The sequence below is a fragment of the Prinia subflava genome, chromosome 13, assembly GCF_021018805.1.
Source record: "Prinia subflava isolate CZ2003 ecotype Zambia chromosome 13, Cam_Psub_1.2, whole genome shotgun sequence".
NCBI lineage: Eukaryota > Metazoa > Chordata > Aves > Passeriformes > Cisticolidae > Prinia > Prinia subflava.
In genome coordinates this window covers 20,124,413-20,147,761 of record NC_086259.1, presented here as the reverse complement: position 1 = coordinate 20,147,761, position 23,349 = coordinate 20,124,413, and the positions used below count along the sequence as shown (strand labels likewise).

General features: G+C 54.0%; 1 protein-coding gene across 2 annotated transcripts in view; it reads left to right on the top strand.

Moving 5' to 3' along the window:
• The window catches only part of ANKRD11 (ankyrin repeat domain containing 11), a 129,643-nt gene that overhangs the window by 102,823 nt on the left and 3,471 nt on the right, over nt 1–23,349 (top strand). For both annotated transcript variants that reach the window (XM_063410772.1, XM_063410773.1), the window contains exons 4-9: nt 1,214–1,352; nt 11,334–11,504; nt 12,587–12,790; nt 14,800–14,942; nt 15,626–15,773; nt 16,257–22,987. In XM_063410772.1, coding sequence (XP_063266842.1) covers nt 1,214–1,352; nt 11,334–11,504; nt 12,587–12,790; nt 14,800–14,942; nt 15,626–15,773; nt 16,257–22,987 — 7,536 coding nt within the window. The remainder of the gene's footprint in view (nt 1–1,213; nt 1,353–11,333; nt 11,505–12,586; nt 12,791–14,799; nt 14,943–15,625; nt 15,774–16,256; nt 22,988–23,349) is intronic.

Genomic DNA, 23,349 nt, shown 5'->3' with positions numbered 1-23,349 from the left:
TCCCATCGCTCTGGGGCCGGTGCTGGGCGGCTGCTCTCCAGCAGGGCTGCCCTTGCTGGGGCTCCGAGCGTGCCTTGGCTGCCTCCCACCACCGAGAGCCCTGTCAGGCAGGTTTGTTTCTCTTGCTTTACCAAAAAAGGGATTCCCCAGCCCATTTCCCTCACCCTCGCTGAGGGCGGCCCCGGGGCTGTCACGCTGCAAACACATCCCTGCATCCCCTGGGGAGAGTCAGGGGCTTCTCCTGCTGCTGTGGGGGAGGCGTGGGCTCCAGACACGCACGGAAAGAGGAAGGAGCCACGCGCACGGTGACAGCGACACCGCAGTCCTGTGACTGCTGGCACTGGGGTCACCTGCCAGGGCCAGACGGCGGGACCGTGCCTCTCTAAACAAGGGAATGCTCTTAGGCTGGCTGGTCTGAGCTTCCAGCCACGCTCTGGCATCATTTCGTGTACTGAGGTTCTTGTGTTTAATCTCACTCTGCCTCTAAAGCGCAGAGTCTGGGTTTTGCTGGGTTGTTGAGATCAGATCTGTGACAAAGCCGCCTGTGCTGCCCTTGTTATTCAGGCAGGGGCACAGTGGTCAGTCCAGAACTGCTCACTGAAAATAATCCTGTTCCTCACATACAAAAACACAGGGCATGACCTGGGGCTGTGTGTTCCCGGCACGCTGCTCTCCTGGAGTTGGAGCTGGGCACCAGCTCTCCCTGGTCATGTGAAAAATCTCACCTGTTTCTATACCTGTAACTTTTGTTGGGATGTTCATTCAAAATCTCTCCCTGCTTTTGAGCAGTTTGCAGCATTTCTGCTGCACATTAAAATCTAAACCAGCCCAAACAAGCAGGAGTGATACAAGCAGGAATGGATCGTTCTTGTAGTGTGGTTGCCTTTGGAAATCCTCAGATTCTCCCACCCCAGCCTACCTTCCCTCTGTGCCTGCAGCTGGGTGCATCCTCTGCCTAACACAAAGTGTTGGCTTCATTTTTCACAGGAATTGGTTGGAATTTGGCACCACACAGCAGCCTTGATTGGCCTGGCTCTTCTCTGGTGGTGGCTGAGCTTTGTATCTTGGTGGAGGCTGCACTGGCAAACCCTGATGCTGGAAATCCACAGCAGAAAGGGAAGGGATGTTAGAGGACCCCACTGCAGGATTTGGGGAGTCAGGTGAGCACAGTCTGGAGAAGGCTCTTGTTGACCTTGGTCTCTTCTCTTCCCAGGATAAAGATAAAGTTTCTCTAACCAAGACTCCAAAGTTGGACCGGAGCGATGGCGGCAAAGAGGTGAAAGAGCGAGCGACCAAACGCAAGTTGCCTTTCACTGTCGGAACAAATGGAGATCAAAAAGACTCAGATACAGGTACAGAAATGCCACGTTCCACCCTCAGACCCGGGTGCTGGGGCTGGTGGGGGGCACACAGGATCCATGTACAGCCAGTCCATATGGAAGCGTTGTATCAAAGTGTATTTTTTGTTTGAAGGAAGAGGCACGTGGACGAGGGGCTGGATAACTGCTCTGCTCCACATGTGCACAGCTCTTCTTAGTGATGTTTTTGGATGTACCAAGCCTTGGTTGTGTGAGGAGACCCCCTTCCTCCAAACCTTGCTTGTTCTCTTTGTTTCTAACTGTCCCGTTCCAGGACAAGCCATGGAGCAGGGCCTGCTTGTGAGAACTGGGAAAACAAGGGAATAAAGCTGAGTAGTCTTTAAAAGAAAATCAGCAAGTAGAATCTGGTCAAGCAGGTCAGTCTTGTAGCAGAAGAGTGGCTGGTGCATGAGGCTCCTGGATGGGCTGTTGGATTTGTTAGGAGTTGGGAAGAGCTGTCACAAAGTTTGGCATGGAGAAAATGCTCTTGTGTGGTTGTAAGGGGCTGAGCTGTGGATTTCTGGGCAGGCATTTTTGTGGGTCCTTGCTGTACATTCCTAGGAAATCTGCATTTGGAATAGTTCTGGTCAGGTAAAGCTCAGTGATTGTGTAAAGAGATAAAACAGGCTAAAAATTGGAAATGTGCTTAAAAATGGTACAAGGGCTGTATTTGGTGGTGTGTGGTGAGCCTGGGAGGTGGCCTGATGTGGGATGTGTCTCCTCTGGTTCAGGAGTCAGATCTGGAGGGGCCAGGAGTGCCACTGCAGCAGTGAGGGCTGTTCCAGGGCAGGACACACGGTGGTGACGTGTCCTGAGGCTCCATGGGTTTGTGTTCCTGAGCTCCCTGTGCGAGAAAGTTCCCAGACATTTGTTATTCTCTTGAAGGTTTTGGCCCTTAGCAAGGTTTTGGGTTGCTGTGGTGTCTCCCTTGGGGTGTCACCTTTGCAGGGGTGGCTGGGGCCAGGCAAAGCTGATGAGCCAGAGCTGGAGCTGCTCTTTGTCAAGGGTGTTTGTTTGTGCCACGTTCAGCACTGGGTTGAGAGTTGGAGCCCACACTCGCTGCAGGGCTGTCTGACCCTCGTGACAGCTGGAACGTCACGACAGGGATCTGCTTTTCCCAGGGCTCTCTCTGGCTGCAGAGATGTTGGAAATGTTTGCACTGGCAGCAGCGAGAGGGAAACCAAATGCAGAGGAGAGCAGAGAGAGCTGCTGGGAGAGGCTGTGGCTGCTGGGTGGGAGCAGCAGTCCATGAGAGCCCCCTGCTCAGGGGCTCCCCTGTCACCCCCGTGCTTTCTGCAGCTGCATGACTCTTATCTCCGGACGTCTTCTCCTTCCTCTGCAGAGCTCTTCCCCTTCCTCTCCAGAGCTCATCCTTCCTGGGGAAGTGGGTGAGCTGAGGGGGTAGCAGCAGCCCAGCTGCCAGACGAGACCCAGAGGGGGTCATGGCACTCACAGACCCATTTAAAGACAAACTGGGCTCTCACAAACTCTGGGAAGGTGTACGGGAGGTGCAGGCGAGTCTCAACAACCTGTTTGGTAGGGCCGGGGGAGGAAGTGCCTCTGGGCTGGAGATGCCAGCAGGGAGCTGCAGATCAAGTGCACAGTCAGACCTGTGCTTAGCAGGAGCCTGTTTCTCTTCCCTGACATCATTTACTCCAGGAATCAGATGCTGGAGATGGGAAAAGACTTAGTGGAGATAGGAAAAGGCTTCCTGGCACCTTGCTCTGCTCTTGCACCACCCCATCGTGACTGTTCCAATCCTGCCTGGTCCTTGGCCTGGCTCGAGGTAGAGGCAGGTACAGACGTGTTTGTGGGTGCTCAGAAGCTGCACGTTCTGGGGGTGCAGGGGTCCCCCAAGTCTGTGCTGGTGCCACCAGTGGCACCTGGCTGAGGACAAAGGTGTGACATGCAGGACAGGCTCTGTTCATGCACCCACCCTGTGTTCCTGCAGGAGGGGGAGGCTGCTGCTGCCTGTTCTGCTCCTCGGCTTTGCTCCCAGCCCTCGGAGAAGCGGGATTGCACCATCGCTGCTGGCTGACCCCGGGTGGTTTATGTAACGTGGTCCTGCTTCCCAGGCTGTCCATGGGCTGCTGTGTGTGCATGAGGGGGTGTGCCAGGATGTTCCACAGCCATGTGGAATTCAGCTGTAAGGATGTGGGAGCTGGGAGCTAGCAGAGCTCTCTCTTTGCCTTAGTGGGGTATTTTTCTCCTCTTCAAGTGTTTAAACAATAGCGTGGATCCTCATCCTGATGTGTTGCAGTGACTCATTTTCCTTAGCACGGTGTGTGTTGCTTTTTTCCCGGATGGCTCTGGCTCAGCCTTGACGTAGGTGCTCCATATGTGGGGTGAGAAGCATCAGAGGTGGGTTTGTGTCCCGTGGAAGGGCAGCACAACCCACCCTGGCCAGGTGTGGGGCAGCAGCTGGTGCTGCAGGATGGTTGAGGGGCAGATTGGGAAGGAATTCCTTCCTGTGGGAGTGCTGAGGCCCTGGCACAGGTTGCCTGGAGAAGCTGTGGCTGCCCCATCCCTGGAAGTGTCCAAGGCCAGGTTGGATGAGGTTTGGAGCACCCTGGGATAGTGGAAGGTGTCCCCCCCATAGCAGGGGATGGGACAAGATGAGCTTTAAGGTCTCTTCCCTCTTAAACCATTCCAGGATTCTGTGGCGTGGGCTCCCAGAGGTGCTACTGGCCAGCACTGTGCTGAGTGCATGGTTTGGGTAAGGTTGGTTCAGAGCTAAATCTTTTAAAATAATCTTTCTCAAAATGGTTTCTAGAGCAACAATTCTGGCTCTCAGGTTCCTCAGAGTTAACTAAATAAACTGTCTTTAGGAAAAAAAAAAATGGCATCGAGCCGTGAGCCTGCAGACCGTGCATGTTACAGCTCCAGCACTGTGGGAGCAGCATCTCCGTGCCTCAGACTTCCCCTCCTTCCTTCTCCTTCCCTCGTGTGGCATCTCCCCACATCCACAGGCGCTGCCCAGAGCCTGCGTGCTGCCTGGCAGCCGCCAAACGAGCACAGCCACCTTTTCCCCCAGCCATTCCAGCAGCAGGGAGGGGGCTTCAAACCCAGGAGTATTGGATAATTGTGGTATTAACCCACACGCAGAGAGGGAGCAGCAGGGAGCAGGGATCAGTCCTGCTGGGAAGGCACCTGGCAGGAGAGGTGGGCACGGGCGGCTGGCGCAGCGGTGCCGTGGCTGCGGCGCTGAGCCACGGCTGAGTCACGGCTGACTCAACGGCACCAGACTGCCGGCGTGGGGCCGGCACTCCCCACCTGCCTGGGGCTGTGCCGGGGTGGGTGCGCACCAGCAGGTCCCTGGCTGCGGAGTGGGACAGGTAACGCTGCCGGGGAGCAGCCATGAGGAGCACAGAGCGTGGAATTCCGTGCGTGCGCTCCTGCTGCGGGTGTTTCCTTAGCTGGATGTCACTCGAGTCATACTCTGTCACTCGAGTCCCTTGGCTTGAGGTGCAGCTGTGGTTTCCAGGCCTTTAGTCATCAGCAGGGAGAGTTGGGGTTCAGTACAAATCTCGGAGCATGCTGAGATAGTTTTGGCCTCTGACAGCTCTCCCTGGGAGCTGGGAAGGCCTGAGCAAGGCTGGGTCAAAGCTGGTGGTCCCCAGTGATGCTGGGGGCACTGCTGTCCTTGGGGTCCCACTGCCTCCCTGGGTGCCCATCTCCCTCCCTGTGTGTTCCAGTCCCTCCCTCTTTGTCCAGTTCTCTCCCTGTGTGTCCATCGCCTTCCCTGAGTGCTCTTGGAGGAAAAAGGGAGAGACACACCCCTGCCAGCTCTCCAGGCTGCTCTGTGCACATCAACCTTTCCAGGCTCCGAGGGCTCTCCTGGTGCCCAGGAGATTCCGGGGGCTTGTGGCTGGGCAGTGAGGTGCTGTGGTGGACAAGGGCCAGTGTGAATATGGTTGGCAGGAGCTGGCCTTGGAGCTTCAGACTCCTTCTCTGTAATCCCCCGAGGTTGTTACGTGACGCTAATTAGTAGGTTAGAAAACGCTTGATGAATCAGCTGACCCAAACCATCCTCTCCCGGAGCCGGCTGCTGCTTGCCTAATGCTGGAGCGTTTGGAGCAGCACGGCATGGGAACGGGCTGGGAACGGGCTCGTTAGTCCCAAGTGGGCAAGGCTGGCGAGGGAATCCGTGAGAAGCAAATTGCTGGCTTATTAAAGAAGGCATCTGCATCCCACAGTGGTGTTTGTGCCGTTCCTGCGCCTGGCTGTGCTCCGGTGTGTGCAGCTGGGGGCTCGGAGGGGCTGCGCTGCAGCAGGGCTTTCTTTGCTCGTGTCATTTCAGTCCTCTTACTGAAATAGTAAGAAACTGTTCTCACCTAGCAACCAGGGAGAGAGTGAATGTCAGAGCTTCTCCCTTCCTAGCTGGGCTCCATAATGCTGGTACAGTGTGGAGAGCCTGGCACACACCAGCCTTCAGATCACCCTGAGAAACTCCCCGTGTGCAGCAGCCATCTGGGAAGGGCTGTGCAGAAAACCAGGTCGTTTTATGACGGGAGCTGCCATAAATCTCCCTCCTCCCCCCTCATCACCTCCTTAGCATGCAGAGGGAGAGGTTGCAGTGTGCTGTGTCTCTGTGAACCAAAAATCTATCAATGATGGCTTTTTCCTTAATACAAGAGCTTTTATCAGCGCTGTCTGCAGAGTGTCCTGGCCCCAGCTCCGGGAGGGGAGGGCTGGCCAGAGCCTTCCTCCCCCGGACTCCCTCCTCCAGCTCTTTCTGTTTCGTGGGAAATGAGCAGTCTGGACTTGAAAATTGGTCTTGCTCTGAATAATTCACTTTTAACATGGAGATTGTTGTTTGTGATGAAGGCTCTGGGTTCCTTTCACAGCGTGTTGGGAGCCAGTGGCCACTCTGTGAAGGAGCTGCTTTTACACATCAGGGCACAGCTGTGGGATCTGGCCTGCAGTTTAGGGAGAACCCCTGGATTTGGACCACAGGCTGTCACACAGCATTAAACCTCTCCAGTCAAATTATATTTTAAAATACTGCAGCCAGTGGGGTCGGGCCCTGGAGATCCTCATCCCCAGGGAGCCCAGCTGGGCACTGGGGATGGTGGGCTCAGCTGCATACAGTGACCTGACGTGGTTTTAAAGGGGCTTGTTCCTCGTGCTGGCACCTTTTCTCTGCTCCTGACTCACAGCAAAGGTCTCCACCATCCTTTCCAGCAGTGTGGGATGAGGCTCTGGCTCTGGTCCTCCATCCTTCAGGTGGGAACAAGCTCTTCACTCTGTGGGAACAGTTTAGGGCACCTTCTGTCAAGGCAGACCTTACTTTTCCTCGTTTTCCTTTTTGGTACTGGGCTGATAAACCAGATCACCTCCTGGCTGTGCCCTGGTCCATTGGCTCTGCAGTGTGCCCATGACCTTCTGGTGCCAGAGTGTCCCCCCAGCCTGAGCCATGTTCCTCTGCATTCCAGGGGTCTCACCTTCCTCTGAGCTCTTCATCACCGCGTGTTTTGGCCTGTCCTCCTGCCCTCTCTTGTTTGTCCACCCGTGCCATGGCGCTGCTTCCCATTCCATGCTGCTCCTGCCACCTCCAGCCTTCCCCTCAGCCTGCTTGTGCTGCAGTTCTGGAGTGCCCCGGAGCCTTGGCATGTGGTGGGACCGTGCTGCTGTCAGCCTTTCCCCTCCTGAGTCACAGGTGCCCTGTGAGCCTGGGAGTGCCTCCTCATGCCGGGTGCCGGGCTGGGCCTGCTCTCCCCGGCTTGGAGCCGACATGCTCCAGAAGGTTTCATGCCCTCCAAGTTCTGCAGCAGGAGTGAGTCACTCCTACGCAGGCTGGGCCGGGCTGGGGGGAGCGCAGCCCGCCTGCTCTCCCGGGGGTGCAGTGCAGTCTCTGTTGCTGTCTGTGCCACTCTAATTTATTCCTATTGATCTCCTGGCCGTGCTCGCCCGGCGCAGCAGCACTCGCAAAGCCCCTCTCGCCGGTGAGCCGGCGCTCGGCGTGGCCGTGCGGCGCCGAGACGTTCGGCACGAGCCACGGTGTGGAAATGGTGTTTTTCCTCAGGGTTCCACCTCCCGTGCGTGTGTTGTCATGCCGAGCAGTGGGAGCAGATGCTTTCTGCATTACAGGGCGTGCTGCGTGCGTGGGGAGCGAGGAGCCGCGCAGCGCCGGCGTCCCCACGGCCTGCCAGCGTCTCACCGTGCGGTGGAGAAACCTCTGCGAGGTTTTCCATCACTGCCCTGCTCTCCTCCTGCCCCTCTCTGTGTCAGCTGGGGCTGGGTTCGGCCTGTGTCTGCACACAGAGCCAGCCCAGCTGCACTGAATCCCTCTCAGTCTGCCCTGGGATCCCTGTGGAGCTGCCGAGGCGCTTCCAGCAGCCCTGCATTTGTGCTCCCCATTGCAGCACTGCTCGGAGTCTCATGTGGGCACGAGAACCACCCTCAGGCTGGTGCTGAAACCCCTTTGTCCTGGGAATCTGCTCCTGCTCAGCCTTTGCAGCCTCTCAGGCTCCGTGTGATGAAAGGCAGGAGCAGTTCCCAGCTCAGCTGCTGCTTTCCCCTTTAAGCCTGCGCACGCGGTTCCTGCTGGCGTCAGCGTGAGGGAAGAGCCGAGCAGGATCCCCGAATTAAACCAGGGCTGATGCTCGGGAGGTTTGCAGAAGGGCTGAAGCAATCAGCAAACAAGCTGCTTTAAAAATAGCTGCATGGAGGTGTGGCTCATCCCGGGCTCCTGGAGCATCCGTGGGCTGCCGTGGTCTTCCTCCCCCTGGGATCTGTGTGCATGGTCCAGCCAGCACACCGCCCCATATCTGTGGGGTTTGCACTTGCTGAAGGGGTTTTAGTGCCAAATAAGCTTTTTTTTCTGTCAGCCAGGGTGGGTAACGCTGGCAGAGTTCCTCTCCAGTCGCTCCGTGTTGCTGCAGGGTGTTCCAGAGGCGCAGTTAGGTGGAGGCACAGGAGCAGCCTGCAGGAGCTGGCGAGCTGAGATCTCTGTGCAGGGACATCTTTAAATCTGCTGCAAATCTGATTCTCAGTAAAATCCCCTGGGCTGGAACAGCACACGTGCAGCTCTGTGAGCCTGGGACCAGGCAGGGCCAGGAGAGCCAGCCCAGTGCCAGGCAGGGCTCTCACCCTGCTGAGGCGCAGGATGGGAAGTGGATGGTGGGAGCAGCTCTGTCTCCATCCTCTGCTTACGTTTCAGACCCAGTTAAGGATCTTGCTTATGTGGTCCCTTCACATTGCCTGAGGATTGTGCCACGCAGGGAGCTGGAGCTGCCATGCTGCCCACACTGGGGTGCCAGCCCTGGAGCCATAGAACCTCAGAATCATGGAATGGTTTGGGTTGGAAGGGAGCTTCAGGCTCACCTCCACCCCTGCCATGAGCAGGTACACCTTCCACTGGACCTTTAGGGTAGGTGGTCACACCAGGTGTCTCCAGGTCCCATCCAGCTGGCCTTGAACCCATCCCAGTGGGAAGCAGGAGCCCGAGTCCTCGGCTGCCTCCCCATAGCGAGCGAGAACTCGGCAGCCGCTTTCCAATTTATTTTTATCTTGTTGATCACATGCTTTGTAATGTTAAATGTTCTGTGGAGGAGGAAATTTCTGCAACTGCAGAATGAATAGGAGTTTAGGGGGTTTCGGTTGAACTTGATAATCAATTTTTTGCAAATCCCAGGCTCGTGCTGACAACCTGCAGCAGCCAAGGGATATTAATGAAAATGTTCCCATTCTAATTGTGGCTCGGTACGTGCGGAGCAGCTCTGGGCATCGTGTACTTCAGGGGCTCTGCTTGGTGGAACCAGCCAAGATGTGACCCCTGCAGCATCTTCATGCCTGGCTTTGGGGCATGGCTGGACGTGACCAAGGCTGGGGGAAGCCAGGCCTGGCTGAGCAGGGTTTAAGCAGCTTGGAGAGTCTCAGGAGGAGCAGGGAGGTGCTGCACACATGGATCAGGTGTCCCTGTGTCCTCTGGCAGGACACACAGCTCAGCAGCGTGGCTCCTGGAGCCACCCCGGCAAAGTTGTCTTCCCGTAAGCACACTGGATTTAATTTTATTTTAAGCCATTAAAAAGCTGTCCTAGGATCTGATTTCATCTTCCAGCTCTGTTAGAGCTGCCAGGATGACCAAAATGTGGTTTCAGAGTAGACTGGGATTCGCCTTCAAAGCAGACATGTTTCCAGGGCTTGCATTACACAGAATTATGGAATGGTTTGGGTTGGGAAGGACCTTAAGGCTCATCTTATCCCACCTCTGCTGTGGGCAGGGACACCTTCAATAGACCAGGTTGCTCCAAGCCCTGTCCAGCCTGGCCTTAGACATGTCCAGGGATCCAGGGGCAGCCACAATGAGCAGAGGGCTTTGAAGAGGGGTGGCCATGCTGTCTGGTTTAGAGGTTTCCTGGAACAGTTGTTATTTCTTACAGGAAATGTGTAAATGTACAGGATCCCAGGAGCAGGGGTGGATGGAAATCACCTGCTCCAGGTGGGCCCTGAGCAGCAGAGGTTGGCAGCTCTGTGCACTGTGCCCAGAAAAGGTTTCTGGAGCTGGCTGTGCCTCAGCTGTGGAGCTGCGAGCAGCAGGAACAGAACATCCCCACACGCTGCTGCCCTCATCTGCCAGAGACCTTTCCTCGCTGCAGTTTGGTGGGTGGAGGAGGAGCTCTGTGCTGTGGTGCACAGTGTGGTGGCCGGGTGTGACCCTGCCCGTTGGCAGTTCCACCGGACCCGCTGGGCTCTGTGCGGGGGCACCGCGGGCTCCGCCGCGCTGGCCATGTGCCCGTGACCCACATCGAGTGACAGAGGGGCTGAGCAGAGCTGCGGGAGAGGCTGCAGGGCTGTTTCTTTTCATTATGGTGAAGGTACTCGGGCACCTTCAGGTTGTCCAGAGAAGCTGTGGCTGCCCCATCCCTGGAAATGTCCAAGGCTGGGTTGAATGGGGCTTGGGGCCACCGGGGTTGGTGGAAGGTGTCCCTGCCCGTGGGGTGGGACTGGATGAGCTCCAAGGTTCCTTCCCACCCAAACCATTCCATGGGTTGTGTGATTGTGGTTTGGGGATGGTTGCTCTTGGTCTCCCAGCAGGAGCTGCCTTTGCAGCTGGATGATTTAGGAAACCAAGTGTCAGGCTGGGATTTGGGATGACAAGCCAGGAACTTCTGAGGTTTCTTCCTCCTCTCCCCTCGTGTTTGTTCAGGATTATTTTAGAGGGTTGCAGAACACCTGAGGGCAGGTGGGAGCAGCCACTTTAGGAGGAGAGGACCAGCCTGGTGCTCCCCACAGCTGTTTGGCTGCAGCCTCCTTGCTTTGATGGTGATGATGATGATGATGGGTGTGATGGGCACATTTCTGAGCTGTCAGCCTGTATCTTTCAGCTCTCCTTGTTGATGCTGTGCAGTGCCTCCAGCTGGGTCCCTGCTGTGATGATGTCAGTCTGAGTAGGCTCCTCCAGGCACCCTGGCATGGGATGGAGGCTCCTAACACAGGTTGGGAGGTTCAGCATTGGCTGTGCCCACTCAAAGGATCCGTTCCCTCTTTCCTGTGCTGCTCTTTGGTGCTGGAGGAGAATGGGAGGCTGTTGGAGGAGCAGGAGTGGGGCCTGCCCTGGCTGCAGCCTCAGCGCTGTGAGCCTGGGTGGGTGCTCCAGGTGTCACAGCAGGGATCCATCGCCCAGCACAGGGATCCAGCACAGGGATCCATCACCCTGCACAGGGATCCAGCACAGGGATCCATCACCCAGCACAGGGATCCGTCACCCAGCACAGGGATCCATCCCCCAGCACAGGGATCCAGCACAGGGATCCATCCCCCAGCACAGGGATCCAGCACAGGGATCCATCGCTCAGCACAGGGGGATCCATCATTCAGCACAGGGATCCATCACAGGGATCCATCACCCTGCACAGGGATCCATCACTCAGTACCGGCTTTTCAGAACTGTCAGTGCCATGCTCAGGCAGGAACATGGCTTTGGGCTCCAGTGACATTCATGGCTTGTGTCCCCGTGTCCTTGTCCCACAGAGAAGCAGGGTCCCGAGCGGAAGAGGATTAAAAAGGAGCCCGCCACCAGGAAGCCTGGCCTGCTCTTCGGCATGGGCCTGTCGGGGATCCGGGCAGGGTACCCGCTCTCCGAGCGCCAGCAAGTCGCTCTCCTCATGCAGATGACAGCAGAAGAGTCTGCAAACAGCCCAGGTGAGGCTGGGGAGGGAGTTTGTTCTGAAGGCTGGGCACACAGGTGGGAGCTGCAGCGAGAGGCTCCCAAATGTCTGGAATTCCGGGCTCCTGGGGTCACCAGAGGTTCAGACACAGCAGCAGGGCTGAGCTGCCACCCCTGGCATGGGGCAGAGGGGCTGGTTTGCTGCTCTGGGGGGTCTCACAGGGCGCTGCAGGTGACTCCAGGTGTGGCACCATGGGATCCGCACGTGGCTCTGGCTGCCCTTCCTTTTCCAGTGTCCCTCGGGTCCAATCCAGGCCACCCAGCCCGCCCTGGCTGCTCAGCTGGAGCTTTGCTTCCATGGGAGCCTCCTCCACCTCAGCTCTGTCTTTCCCACTGGCCTTTCAGGCTATCTCAGTAAAGGATAGTGGTGAAGAAAAACAAAATATCATCCTCTGGATGTTTTTAATGTTTCTTCTCTTGGAAGGGGATAAGATGTGTAACCACCACAGCTCTTAACTTGAGGTGTGGAGCAGGTGGAATGTGTTTACCATGGATTTTGTGTTCTAGTAATTTTTATCTGTTGCAAACGTGCCTCCCCCTGTTTTTGGGGGGCTCTGTGCTATCTGTGTGCTTATGTCCACATCCTACACACAGCACTGCAGCTTTTGGCCAGAAAAGCACCAATCTCGCTGCTTTTGTTGCAGTTATTTGGGAAAACTAAAAGGGAAAAAGCTGCAGAGCATTCCAGTGTTCTCCCAGGAAATGCAGTCTCCTCCCAAGGCCGTCAGACCTCACATGTGCTTGGTAAAAGGCCGCTTCCCTCGGGAGTTGAGGTTTGAGGGTGAGGAGCTGCATTGTCTGCTCCACATCACGGGATTGCCCACAGCGTTTGCCAGGACTGCAGCTCCCCAGTGGGTCTGGCAGCCCGTGACTCCCATCTCCGTGGGACACACACAGGCTGCTCTGTTCACATCCACTCCAGAGCCTGGGTTGCCTCTTGCTGCCTTGTGAATATTTTGGGAAGAGCCGAGACGAAACATGGTGCACGAGCTCCCTCTAAGGGCTTAGGAATTCTGTGGAATGGCAGTCCCTGACGCTGTCTCTCTCCTCCCTGCAGTTGACACAACACCAAAGCATCCCTCTCAGTCTACAGTTTGTCAGAAGGGAACTCCCAACTCTGCCTCCAAAACCAAAGATAAAGTAAATAAGAGAAACGAGCGAGGAGAGACTCGGCTGCACCGCGCTGCCATCCGCGGGGACGCCCGGCGCATCAAGGAGCTCATCATCGAGGGTGCAGATGTCAATGTGAAGGACTTTGCAGGTAACAGCCCAGGAATCCCAGCTTTGTTCCCACCTGCTGGCATGTTCCACCTCCAAGAATGACTCCCACCAGAAAAAGTAGTTTGTTTCTAATGTGGGGTTGCTCCTTGGAAAGAGGGGATTTGCCAAAAATTGTGATTTTGCTCTTTGAAGAGGAAAAAGTATTTTTGCCCTTTATAAAAAAAAAAACCAAAACCCAAACAGCAACAAAAAGCCAGATAAAAATGTCTCCCAAAGCATCAGTTTTCTTGTTGGAGTTTGGGAGCAGAATTCCTAGGTTGTGCAGTCTGCCTGAGGTGGTGAAGCTGGGCTGGGCAGGATCCAGAGAATCCCTGGAGCTGTTGTGGCTCCACTCACCAAACCTGACCAGGCCACTCTGGATCATTTCCTTCTGCCCTCGCATGGGGTGCCGTGTTGGAAGTCCAGAGGGGGATTTGCAAAGAGAGGTGGGCTGGTTTTGCTCTATTTTTACTTAAACTAGAAGGAATTATATGCACAGAAATACTGCTGACAGTGGGTTTGTGAAGTCATCGCTCTGGAGTTGGGGAATGATGCCTGTGAGTTTTTGGGGGTTGTTTTTGAGGACTGAATGTGGGGGTGCTGCTGATGGAGAGGGAATGTGGAGGGCAAGGTTAAGCTCTCACCAGGCACACAAGTTGGAGGAGTTGTTGACCATCCTGACCCTCAGCTCAGGAGTAGTTCCACCTTCTCCTTCTCCTCCTCCTCAGCAATGCTGCCAAGCTCCTGCTTAGGGTGGTGGGATGACACGGGAACAGCCCTGAGTCCTGCAGGGAGAAGGCAGCCTTGGGATGCTGGTGAAGGGGTGATGAAGGTGGTGGGGGTCGGATCAGCCTTTCCTCAGCACGTCCTAGAGCCTGACTTTGCTCTTTGCTGTTCTCTTCGCGTGATTTTGGGGCTATAAATAGACGTGGCTGTTCCTCCACCCGTATGATTAATCCCAGTGCCAGACTGAAGTATCAGTTGTGATTAATTCCGGGCACAGGTGCCCCCTCCAAAGGCTCCGAGTGAAGGTAACGGAACGCGCTCCCACGGCGCTATCAGCAAAACACCGGAGCAGCCGCGCTGGGGAGCTTCAAAACAGGCTCTGCTTAAAAATAGGCTGTTTGAACACGATAAAATATTTTGTTCTGTGCTCTTCAGAGATTTGTTTGAGAGCTGGAGCCGCCGTTACTGTGGAGACGCTGCTGTTTGGTTTCCCCCCAAGCCCAGGCGGGTGTTCTGTGTTTGGAGAGCACACAGAAAATCTGTGTGGGGGCCCTTTGAGCCCTGTCTGTAGCTCTGAGCTCAGGCCTGGTCTGGACACCAGGATTTCTCTTACGGAGGGATTGGAACCTAAAGCCAAACCTAAAGGAGCTTAAGAGAAGGCTGAAGAGGGATGTTTTCACAGGACCATGGAGTGGCAGAACAAGAGGGAATGGCCTGAAGCTGACATAGGGCTGGTTAGATGGGGTATTAGGAAGAAATTCTTCCCCTGTGCGGGTGGTGAGGCCCTGGCACAGGTTGCTCAGAGAAGCTGTGGCTGCCTCAGTGGTGGAAGCATTGAAGGCCAGATTGGAGGAGAGTTGGAACAACCTGAGGTAGTAGAAGGTGTCCCTGCCCATGGCTGGGGGTGGGACGGGATGAGCTTTAAGATTCCTTCCAACCCAAACCATTTCATGATGGTATAAAGGGGAACGGATTTCAGATGACACCAGCAATTCTCCTTATTTCCCACATAAAACTTTCCATTTCCGGGGGCTGTGTCGCATCTGGTGGATGCTCTGACTGTAGCACATGGTGTGACCAGAGGGAGAGGTGGGATCAGTTCTGTGACTGCCTGGCAGGAGCAGCAGGGCAGAGCTGCAGGTTCCTTCCTGCTGTGCCGTGGGGCTCCGGGCAAACACGGCCACCTTGGCTATCAGAGCAGCACAGCCCTGACCACGCTGAGCACCGTGTCTCGGTGTCACTGTGGCGTGGGGCCGTGTCCTGAGTGTCCCTGTCCTTCTGCAGGCTGGACGGCGCTGCACGAGGCCTGCAACCGGGGCTACTACGACGTGGCCAAGCAGCTGCTGGCGGCGGGCGCCGAGGTCAACACCAAGGGGCTGGACGATGACACCCCCCTGCACGACGCGGCCAACAACGGCCACTTCAAGGTGGGGCTGCTGGGATTCACTGCTGTGCCTTAAGTGACTCTTCTGGGAACTTGTGCTTTGAGCAGCCCGCTGTGAAAACTCAGAGGTTCTGGGTAGTGTTGTCTCATTTCCCATAGAGTGGGCAGGAATTTGTGTTCAAGGCCAGGTTGGATGGAGCTTGGAGCAGCCTGGGTTAGTGGATGGTGTCCCTGCCCATGGCAGGAGGTGGTATGGGATGGGCTTGAAGGTCCCTTTCAGCCTAAATTATTCCTTGATTGTGTGAATTTCCCTCTATTAGAGCTGTTGAGTGTTTTAGTTGGTGATCCCCTGTACAGGGGATGGTTCATTTTTTTGGAATTGGGACAGGAACATGATTTTGTGCCTTGTTCTTCCTCTTTCTTTCCTGCCCAGGTTGGTTCTTAGAATCACAGGATCATTAAGGTTGGAAAAGATCTCCACAATCATCAAGCCAAACCACTAACCTGTTGCTGCCAGTGCAGCACTAAACCCTGTCCCTAAATGTTTTTTGAGCACTTCCAGGGATGGTGATTCCACCACTTCCCTGGGAACGTTGCTGGGGCTTCTCTCTTACGTTAGTACCACAAGGCATGTCCTGAAGACACCACTCTTTTAGTTATGTATGAAAATCACGCATAAAAATCAAAATATTGTGAGCATCTTCAAGCCTCAGTTTCTCTTTTCAGGTGGTGAAATTGTTGTTGCATTATGGAGGGAATCCTCATCAAAGCAACAGGAAGGGCGAGACGCCTTTGAAAGTAGCGAATTCTCCCACCATGGTGAACCTGCTCCTGGGGAAGACCACGTACCCCTCCAGTGAGGAGAGCTCCACAGGTGAGATTGGCCTTTCTGTGGCCGTGGCAGTGACAGTTGTGGCCTGCAGCTAACACAGAGGCTTTAAGAGGACAGTGAAGTTGGAGTCTTGTCAGATGCTGCTGTGCTCAGGAGCCCACCCGTAGCTATAACCCAAATTCAGATAACAAAACCACCAGCTTTAGCTTGGGGGGCTGTTTGCCCTGGAAGCCAGTACTGAGATTGCTTCCCTGGTGCAGTTGGGATGTAGGATTGCAAGCCAGATGCAGATAAATGGATGTCTAACCTTTGGAAGATGGGTAAAAAAATGCAGGTTGGAGCTGGGGGAGCTTCCTTCCAGAAAGATCCCCCAACCTGGCATTCGGAGCTGTTGGCTGCCAACTTGCAAAGGCTGATTGAGGCCAGAGGGCATCAGGGCTGTTTGCAGGGGTTGGTGTGTGCAGGAGACCAGTGATGTTCCCTCCCTTGGTCAGTCCTTAACACGCTGTTCTTCTCTCTCTGCAGAGACCTCAGAAGAGGAGGACGCTCCTTCCTTCGCTCCCTCCAGCTCCGTTGATGGCAATAACACAGACTCAGAGTTTGAGAAGGGTTTGAAGCACAAGCCCAAGGCCCAGGAGCCCCCCAAAACCATCACCCCAGTGAAGGATGAGTATGAATTTGATGAGGACGACGAGCAGGACCGGGTGCCGCCGGTCGATGACAAACATTTGCTGAAAAAGGATTACAGGAAAGAGACTAAAGCAAACAGTTTCATTTCCATACCCAAAATGGAAGTGAAAACTTATACTAAAAATAACACAATTACACCAAAGAAAGCTGCCCACCGCATCCTGTCGGACAGCTCGGACGAGGAGGAGACCAGCGTGGCCGTGGGCACGGGGGAGAAGCTGCGCCTCTCCACCCACTCCATATTGCCCAGCAGCAAAATTCGGGAGCCCGCCAGCACCAAGGCACCCAAGGAGAAAAGCAAAGTAAAAAAGAAGCGGAAGAAGGAGACAAAAAGCAAAGAGGTTCGGTTTGGCAAAAAAAATGACAAGTTTTGTTCCTCTGAATCAGAGAGTGAAAACGTGGAGAGTGAGGAGGATGATAGAGACTCTCTACAGAGCTCTAGCTGTGTAAAGGACTCAAGGCTAGTGCTAAAGGAATCCTCCTTGTTTAACTCTCTGTCTGCCTCATCGACCTCTTCACATGGGAGTTTAGCATCCCAGAAACATAATCCCAATCTTACAGAACAGCACTCCAAGCACTGGAGGACGGACAATTGGAAAACCATATCTTCTCCAGCTTGGTCAGATGTCAGTTCCCTATCGGACTCCACCAGGACGAGGCTGACGAGCGAGTCAGACTACTCGTCCGAGGACTCGAGCTTAGAGTCACTAAAGCCAGTCAGGAAGAAACCAGAGCACAAAAAGAAAAACACCCCCCACAACACTGTTTCTGAGAAAAAGAATTCATTCCATAGCAATGTGGATGGAGCAATTCCAAAGCTGGACAAGGAGGGGAAGGTTGTTAAAAAGCATAAAACAAAACACAAACATAAAAACAAGGAGAAGGGACAGTGTCCCATCAGCCAAGACATTAAAATAATCAAAACATTTTCTTTTGAATTTGAGGACTCTAAACAAAAGCCTGAGAAAGGCTTGATAGTAGAGACAGAAAATCCAGTTGAAAACAAGTTGAAAGTGTTAAAGCACGATAGGGAACATGGTAAGAAAGAGGAAAAACTCCCCAAAGGTAAAGCAGAGGAGAAGGAGTGGTTGTTTAAAGATGAGACTGGCAAATCCTCAAAAGAGGAGAAATCGTTAAGAAAAATCAAAGATGGTAGTAAAGACCTGAGCAAATCCTTCAGAGAAGGATTGAGTAAATCAGAAAAAGAGAAACCTGTCAAGGAGAAATCTCCCAAGGAGGAGAAGCCGAGAATACACAAGGAGGAGAGAAAGAAGAAGTCAAAGGACAAGCAGTCCAAATCTGAGAAGAAGAATGAGCTCAAGGAGGAGAAGGTTTCTAAATTAGAGAAAGAAAAATCCTTCAAGGAAGAGAAGGAAAAATGCAAAAAAGAAAAACTTTACAGGGAGGAGTCTGGGTTTGATGAGTTTAATAACAAAACTCAATTTGCCGAAAGCGAGGACACAAAGTTCAGCCTTTCGGACGATCAGCAGGAGAGGTGGTTTTCAGACTTGTCCTCTGATTCATCCTTCGATTTCAAGGGTGAGGACAGCTGGGATTCTCCAATAACGGATTTCAGGGAGATTAAAAACGACTCAGTGGCAAAACTAATCATAGAACCCGTGAAAGAGGAAATTAAAGACAAGAAAAAGGAAAATAAAATGAAAGAGAAGAAGGACTACAATGAGAAGCGGAATGAAAAAGACACTTTCTTAAAGAAGAAGGAGAGGGATTATGTGGAGAAAAGCTCCGAGAAGAAAAAGGACCAAACAGACAGACACAAAGTTACTCCCAGTTATTTGCCTGAAAAGGATAAGAAAAGGAAGGATTCTGTGGAGACTGGCAAGGAGAGGAAAGAAAAAGACACAGGTGAAACCATCAAAGACAGAAAAGATTCCTCTGACGGCTCTAAAGAGCGAAAAGATCCCAAGACGAAGCAGGAGGAGCCCTATCGAGATGACTTCAAGGAGTACGGCTGTGAAACATTCTTCAAGGATAAGTCTGACCCTGAGTTCAGTGGGAAAACCCTGGAGAGTTGGGAGAGGCACCATTCTGGGAAGGAAAAGGAGAAGAAAGATGCTCCTGATAAAGAAAAAAAAGAAAAGGTGAAGCCAGAAAAATACAAGGAAAAATCCAAAGAAGTCGACAAGGAGAAAAATGAAAAAGCTGCTCCAGAGAAAATCCTGAAGGACAAAGAACTAGAGAAGAGTTTCAAAGAGAAGAAAGAAACTAAGGAGAAGTACAAGGATCTTCACAGCAAAGACAAGGAGAGGAAGAGTTCCTTCGACCAGGTGAAGGAGAAGAAAGAGAAAAACTTTTCCACAGACAGAGACGATTTCTCCGAGAAGAAGGATGAGAAGAAGGGCAAGGAGAAGAGCTGGTACAGCATCGCCGACATCTTCACGGATGAGAGCGAGGACGAGAGGGATGATTACAGCCTGGGTGGGTTCAAGGTGGGTGACTCAGCTGGCAGCGAGATGCATCGCCTGGAGAGCCTGCAGGACAAGGACGACGGCGCGGCGGCCGAGAAGGAGCTGTACCCCGACAAGCACCGCAAGTACTCGTCCGACCGGCAGCACTCGGAGAAGCAGAAGGACAAGGAGTCCAAGGAGAAGAAAAAGGACAAAGGAACATCGGAAGGGGGAAAGGAGAAGAAGGAGAAGAGTTCCTTTGAGAAACACAAAGAGAAGAAAGATAAAGACTCCAGTGAGAAGTATAAGGACAGGAAGGAAAGAATGTCCATAGATTCCACTCAGGAGAAGAAAAACAAGCAAAAGCTCCCAGAAAAAGTTGAGAAGAAACACACCAGTGATGAGAAGGTGAAAAGCAAACATAAGGAGAAGCCGGACAAGGAGCATTCCAAAGAGAAGAAGTCTTCAAAAGGAGGGGAGTCGGAGAAGAGCCTGCTGGAGAAACTGGAGGAGGAGGCTCTGAATGACTACAGGGATGACTCCAATGACAAAATCAGTGAGATCTCCTCTGACAGCTTCACAGACAGAGGGCAAGAGCCAGGACTCACCAGCCTCTTCGAGTCTTCTAACCTCTCTCTGACCGACGCCGCTGAAGAAAAGTTTAAGGACTCTCTCCCTTTACCCTGCCTCCAGGACAAACTCAAGGAGAAGGAGAGGCACCGACATTCCTCATCTTCCTCAAAGAAAAGTCACGAGAAGGAAAAAGCAAAAAAAGAGAAGACAGAGAAAAAGGAAAAATCAGAAGAATTCAAGGACTCCAGCAGCAGAAAGGATTCCACTCACTATGAAAAGGATTTCTCTGTGGATGGGGAGGCTTTTGGCTCTTCCTACAACATGAAGGCAGACGCTGATGAGGAACCGGAGAAGAGCATTGATTACTTATTTTCTGAAAAGAAGGATAAAAATGATTCTGAAAGAGAGCTGTCAAAGAAGGCGGAGAAAGAAAAGGCTTACGGTTCCAGCTCCATCAGCACAGCTAAAGAGAAAAAGAAGCGGGATAAACACAAGGAAAAATGGAAGGAGGAAAAGGAAAAGCATAGGGACAAACACGCAGATGGTTTCTTTAAACATCACAAAGATGAGCCAAAGTCAACACTCAAAGATAAGGATGGGCCTCAAGTTACCACCTTTAAAGATAAATCCAAGGAGGACAACCTCAAATTTGGTGAAACCAAACTGAAGGAGAAGCTTAAGGAGAATCAAGACAAAGACAAGTCAGAGTCCATAAAAATAAGCAATGGGAATGAAAAAATAACCCTTTCCAAAGACAGCACCAAGAAGGACGCCAGGCCGAGGGAGAAACTTCTGGGAGATGGTGATTTGATGATGACCAGCTTTGAGAGGATGCTGAGCCAGAAAGACCTGGAGATCGAGGAGCGCCACAAAAGGCACAAGGAGAGAATGAAGCAAATGGAGAAAATGCGGCACAGGTCCGGAGACCCCAAGCTGAAGGACAAACTGAAAAGCTCGGAGGATGTGCGCAAGAGGAGCCTGGATCTGCCAACCAAGAAGCCGCTAACACTGGACACACAGCTCAAGGACAAGAAACTCAAGGAGCTGGGTCCCCTGACTCCTATCCTGTCACCAGAAAACAAGGCACAGCCTGCTGTGGGGACAGACTCCAAGGACTGGATCACGGGTCCTCAGCTGAAGGAGATCCTCCCAGCATCTCCCAGGCCAGATCAGAACCGGCCCACGGGCGTCCCGACCCCGGCATCTGTCGTGTCCTGCCCGAGCTACGAGGAGGTGATGCAGACGCCCAGGACTCCATCATGCAGCAACGAGGACTACACGGACCTGATGTTCGAGTGTGCAGACTCTCAGCACTCACTGCCCATCTCCACCATGTCCATGAACGCCTGCTCTCCTTCCTTCTTCGACAGGTACACCAACGTTTCCAGCGGGCTCCCCGAGAACCCCAGTCAGACCCCGACCCGCACCATACCCTCCTCGAACCTCTACCGTTCCATCTCAGTGGACATCAGGAGGGCGCCCGAAGAGGAATTCAGCGTTGGAGATAAGTTTTTCAGGCAGCAAAGTGTCCCAGCTACATCAAATTATGACTCTCCAGTGCAGCATTTAATAGAGGAGAAAGTTCCTCTTCCCTCTGTTCCTGCTGAGAAGTTCCAGTGTTTGTCTCCTGGGTATTACTCCCCGGATTATGGAGTTTCCTCACCCAAAGTGGAAGCTTTGCACTGCGCGCCGGGAGCCGTCAGCGGGGTTGCCCAGTCGCCCGAAAGTGTCTTTTCTGGTTTACAAGCAAAATCCTCCCCTTCGCACAGGGATGAGTTGCTGGCTCCTTCAGTGGAAAGTGCTCTTCCCCCTGACATCGGCATGCCCTTGGATACCACAGAGGAGCAGCAAGCCACTGCCTCCATCATGCCACCAGAATCCACCTACCTGCCACCCATCGAAGAGAACCATTTTAGTTCAGGAATGCCTGAACAAAACAACATAGACTGGGATAACCCTCCCTCCCGAAACCCAGACACCGCCATTCCTCCCAGCCTGATGGGCAACCCCGCAGAGCACTCTGTCACCTGGTCCATGGGCTCGGAGCTTCTGATGAAATCTCCTCAGAGGTTTTCTGAGTCCCCTAAACCTCCGCTCTGTTCCCTAGAGCCAATTCATCCCGCACCAGTAGCCTTCATTCCCACAGAGACTTCCTACCCCGTTTCTCCCATCTCGTACCCTCTGTCAGTGTCTGAACCAAGGCTGGAGGAGGTCAAGGAGGATGCTGAGGAAGCAGTTCCAGGAGAAATTGCCAATACTGAAGAGCAAGCTCCGTACATGTCCCCTACTAGGTTAGACACTTTCTTCAACAACTGCAAGCCTCTGTCAGAAGAAGCACCAGAGATCCCTCCAGAGCCCCCATGTGTGCCAGCAGAACCTCAGCCCGAAGTTGTCACCGCCCCAGAAAACAACTATTTGGAAAACACCAACGCAGCACCTGCGAATGCGGAGGAGGCGGTGACGTGGCCCGACCCCTTCACCAACACCGAGGATGAATTGGACCTTGGCCCCTTCTCGCTCCCAGAGCTGCCACTCCAGCCTAAGGACGTTGCAGAGACGGAGATGACCGAGGCGGAGGCAGTGGAGGAGAGCCCAGCAGCAGCCTCAGAACCGAGCGCTGGGATCGTCAAAGGTGGCGCGTCCGTGATAGCGCCCGGAGAGCCGGAGGAGCCGCCGGCCAGCCAGGCAGCAGCCACCCTGCCCACGGACACGGAGCCACCGGCGGAGGAGCAGAAACCAGAAGTGACCGCACAAGAGGCCTCCTCAGAAGCGCTGAATGCAGCTGAGGAGAAGGCAGCGGAGGACTCGGAAGCGCAGGTTTTCCAGCAGACCCCGTCCGAGCCCGCACAGGCAGAGAGCAAAGAGGTGGAGGCTGTGCACGAGGAGCTGGCGTCGGCCGCTGGGGTGGCAGAGGGCAGCTCCCAGCCCTGTCCTGTGCCCGTGGCTGGTGCTGAGGCCAGCGCTCCACAGGACAGTGCTGCAGCCCGCGGTGGGAGCCAGGCCCCGCCGTCCCAGGCAGAGGCACCTCCTGGCAACGCTCAAGCAGAAATCGTTGAACCAGTACAAAAACCAGTAGCAGAAGCTCCCAAACCACCCAAAATAGAAGAGATTCCTCAGCGGATTACCAGGAACCGGGCTCAGATGCTCGCCAACCAAAACAAGCAGAACGCCGCCGCGTCCGAGAAGGAATTTCCTCCCGTCTCCGCGCCCGTCACGCGTGCCAAAGGCCGCGTCACGGAGGAGGACGATTCCCAGGCTCAGCACCCGCGGAAGCGCCGCTTCCAGCGCTCCAACCAGCAGCTGCAGCAGCAGATCAACACGTCCACCCAGCAGACGAGGGAGATGATCCAGCAGACACTGGCAGCTATCGTCGATGCCATCAAACTGGACGACATCGAGCCGTACCACAGTGACAGGTCCAACCCCTACTTCGAGTACCTCCAGATCAGGAAGAAGATTGAGGAGAAGCGGAAAATCCTGTGCTACATCACCCCCCAAGCGCCGCAGTGCTACGCCGAGTACGTCACCTACACAGGCTCCTACCTGTTGGATGGCAAACCCCTAAGCAAGCTCCATATTCCAGTGGTGAGTCACCTTCTCTCTTGAGCTTGCCCTTAGGAGCATCCCCCCCTCACTGTCACAGACATATCCAAGCTGTCCCCCATGCCCTGTGACCACCTTGCAGCGCCAGTGTGCCCCAGCCTGCCTTTAGAATATGACACCAAACCTGAGCCTGGGTGAGTGCCTGGCTGTGTGGTGAGTGCAGGCCCTGAGTTGCTGCATTTTTGCAGAGAAGACCTTGGGCTGTGCTGAGGGACCTGAGGTTTGGTCAGGCTTTAGAGCAAAGTTTGTAAGAATCCACTGGATTTGAGGCTGGAAGGTAAAACTGCTCTTGCAGCAATGCAGTAACTGGAAAATGCACCTGGAACATGGGAAAAAGACGGCTC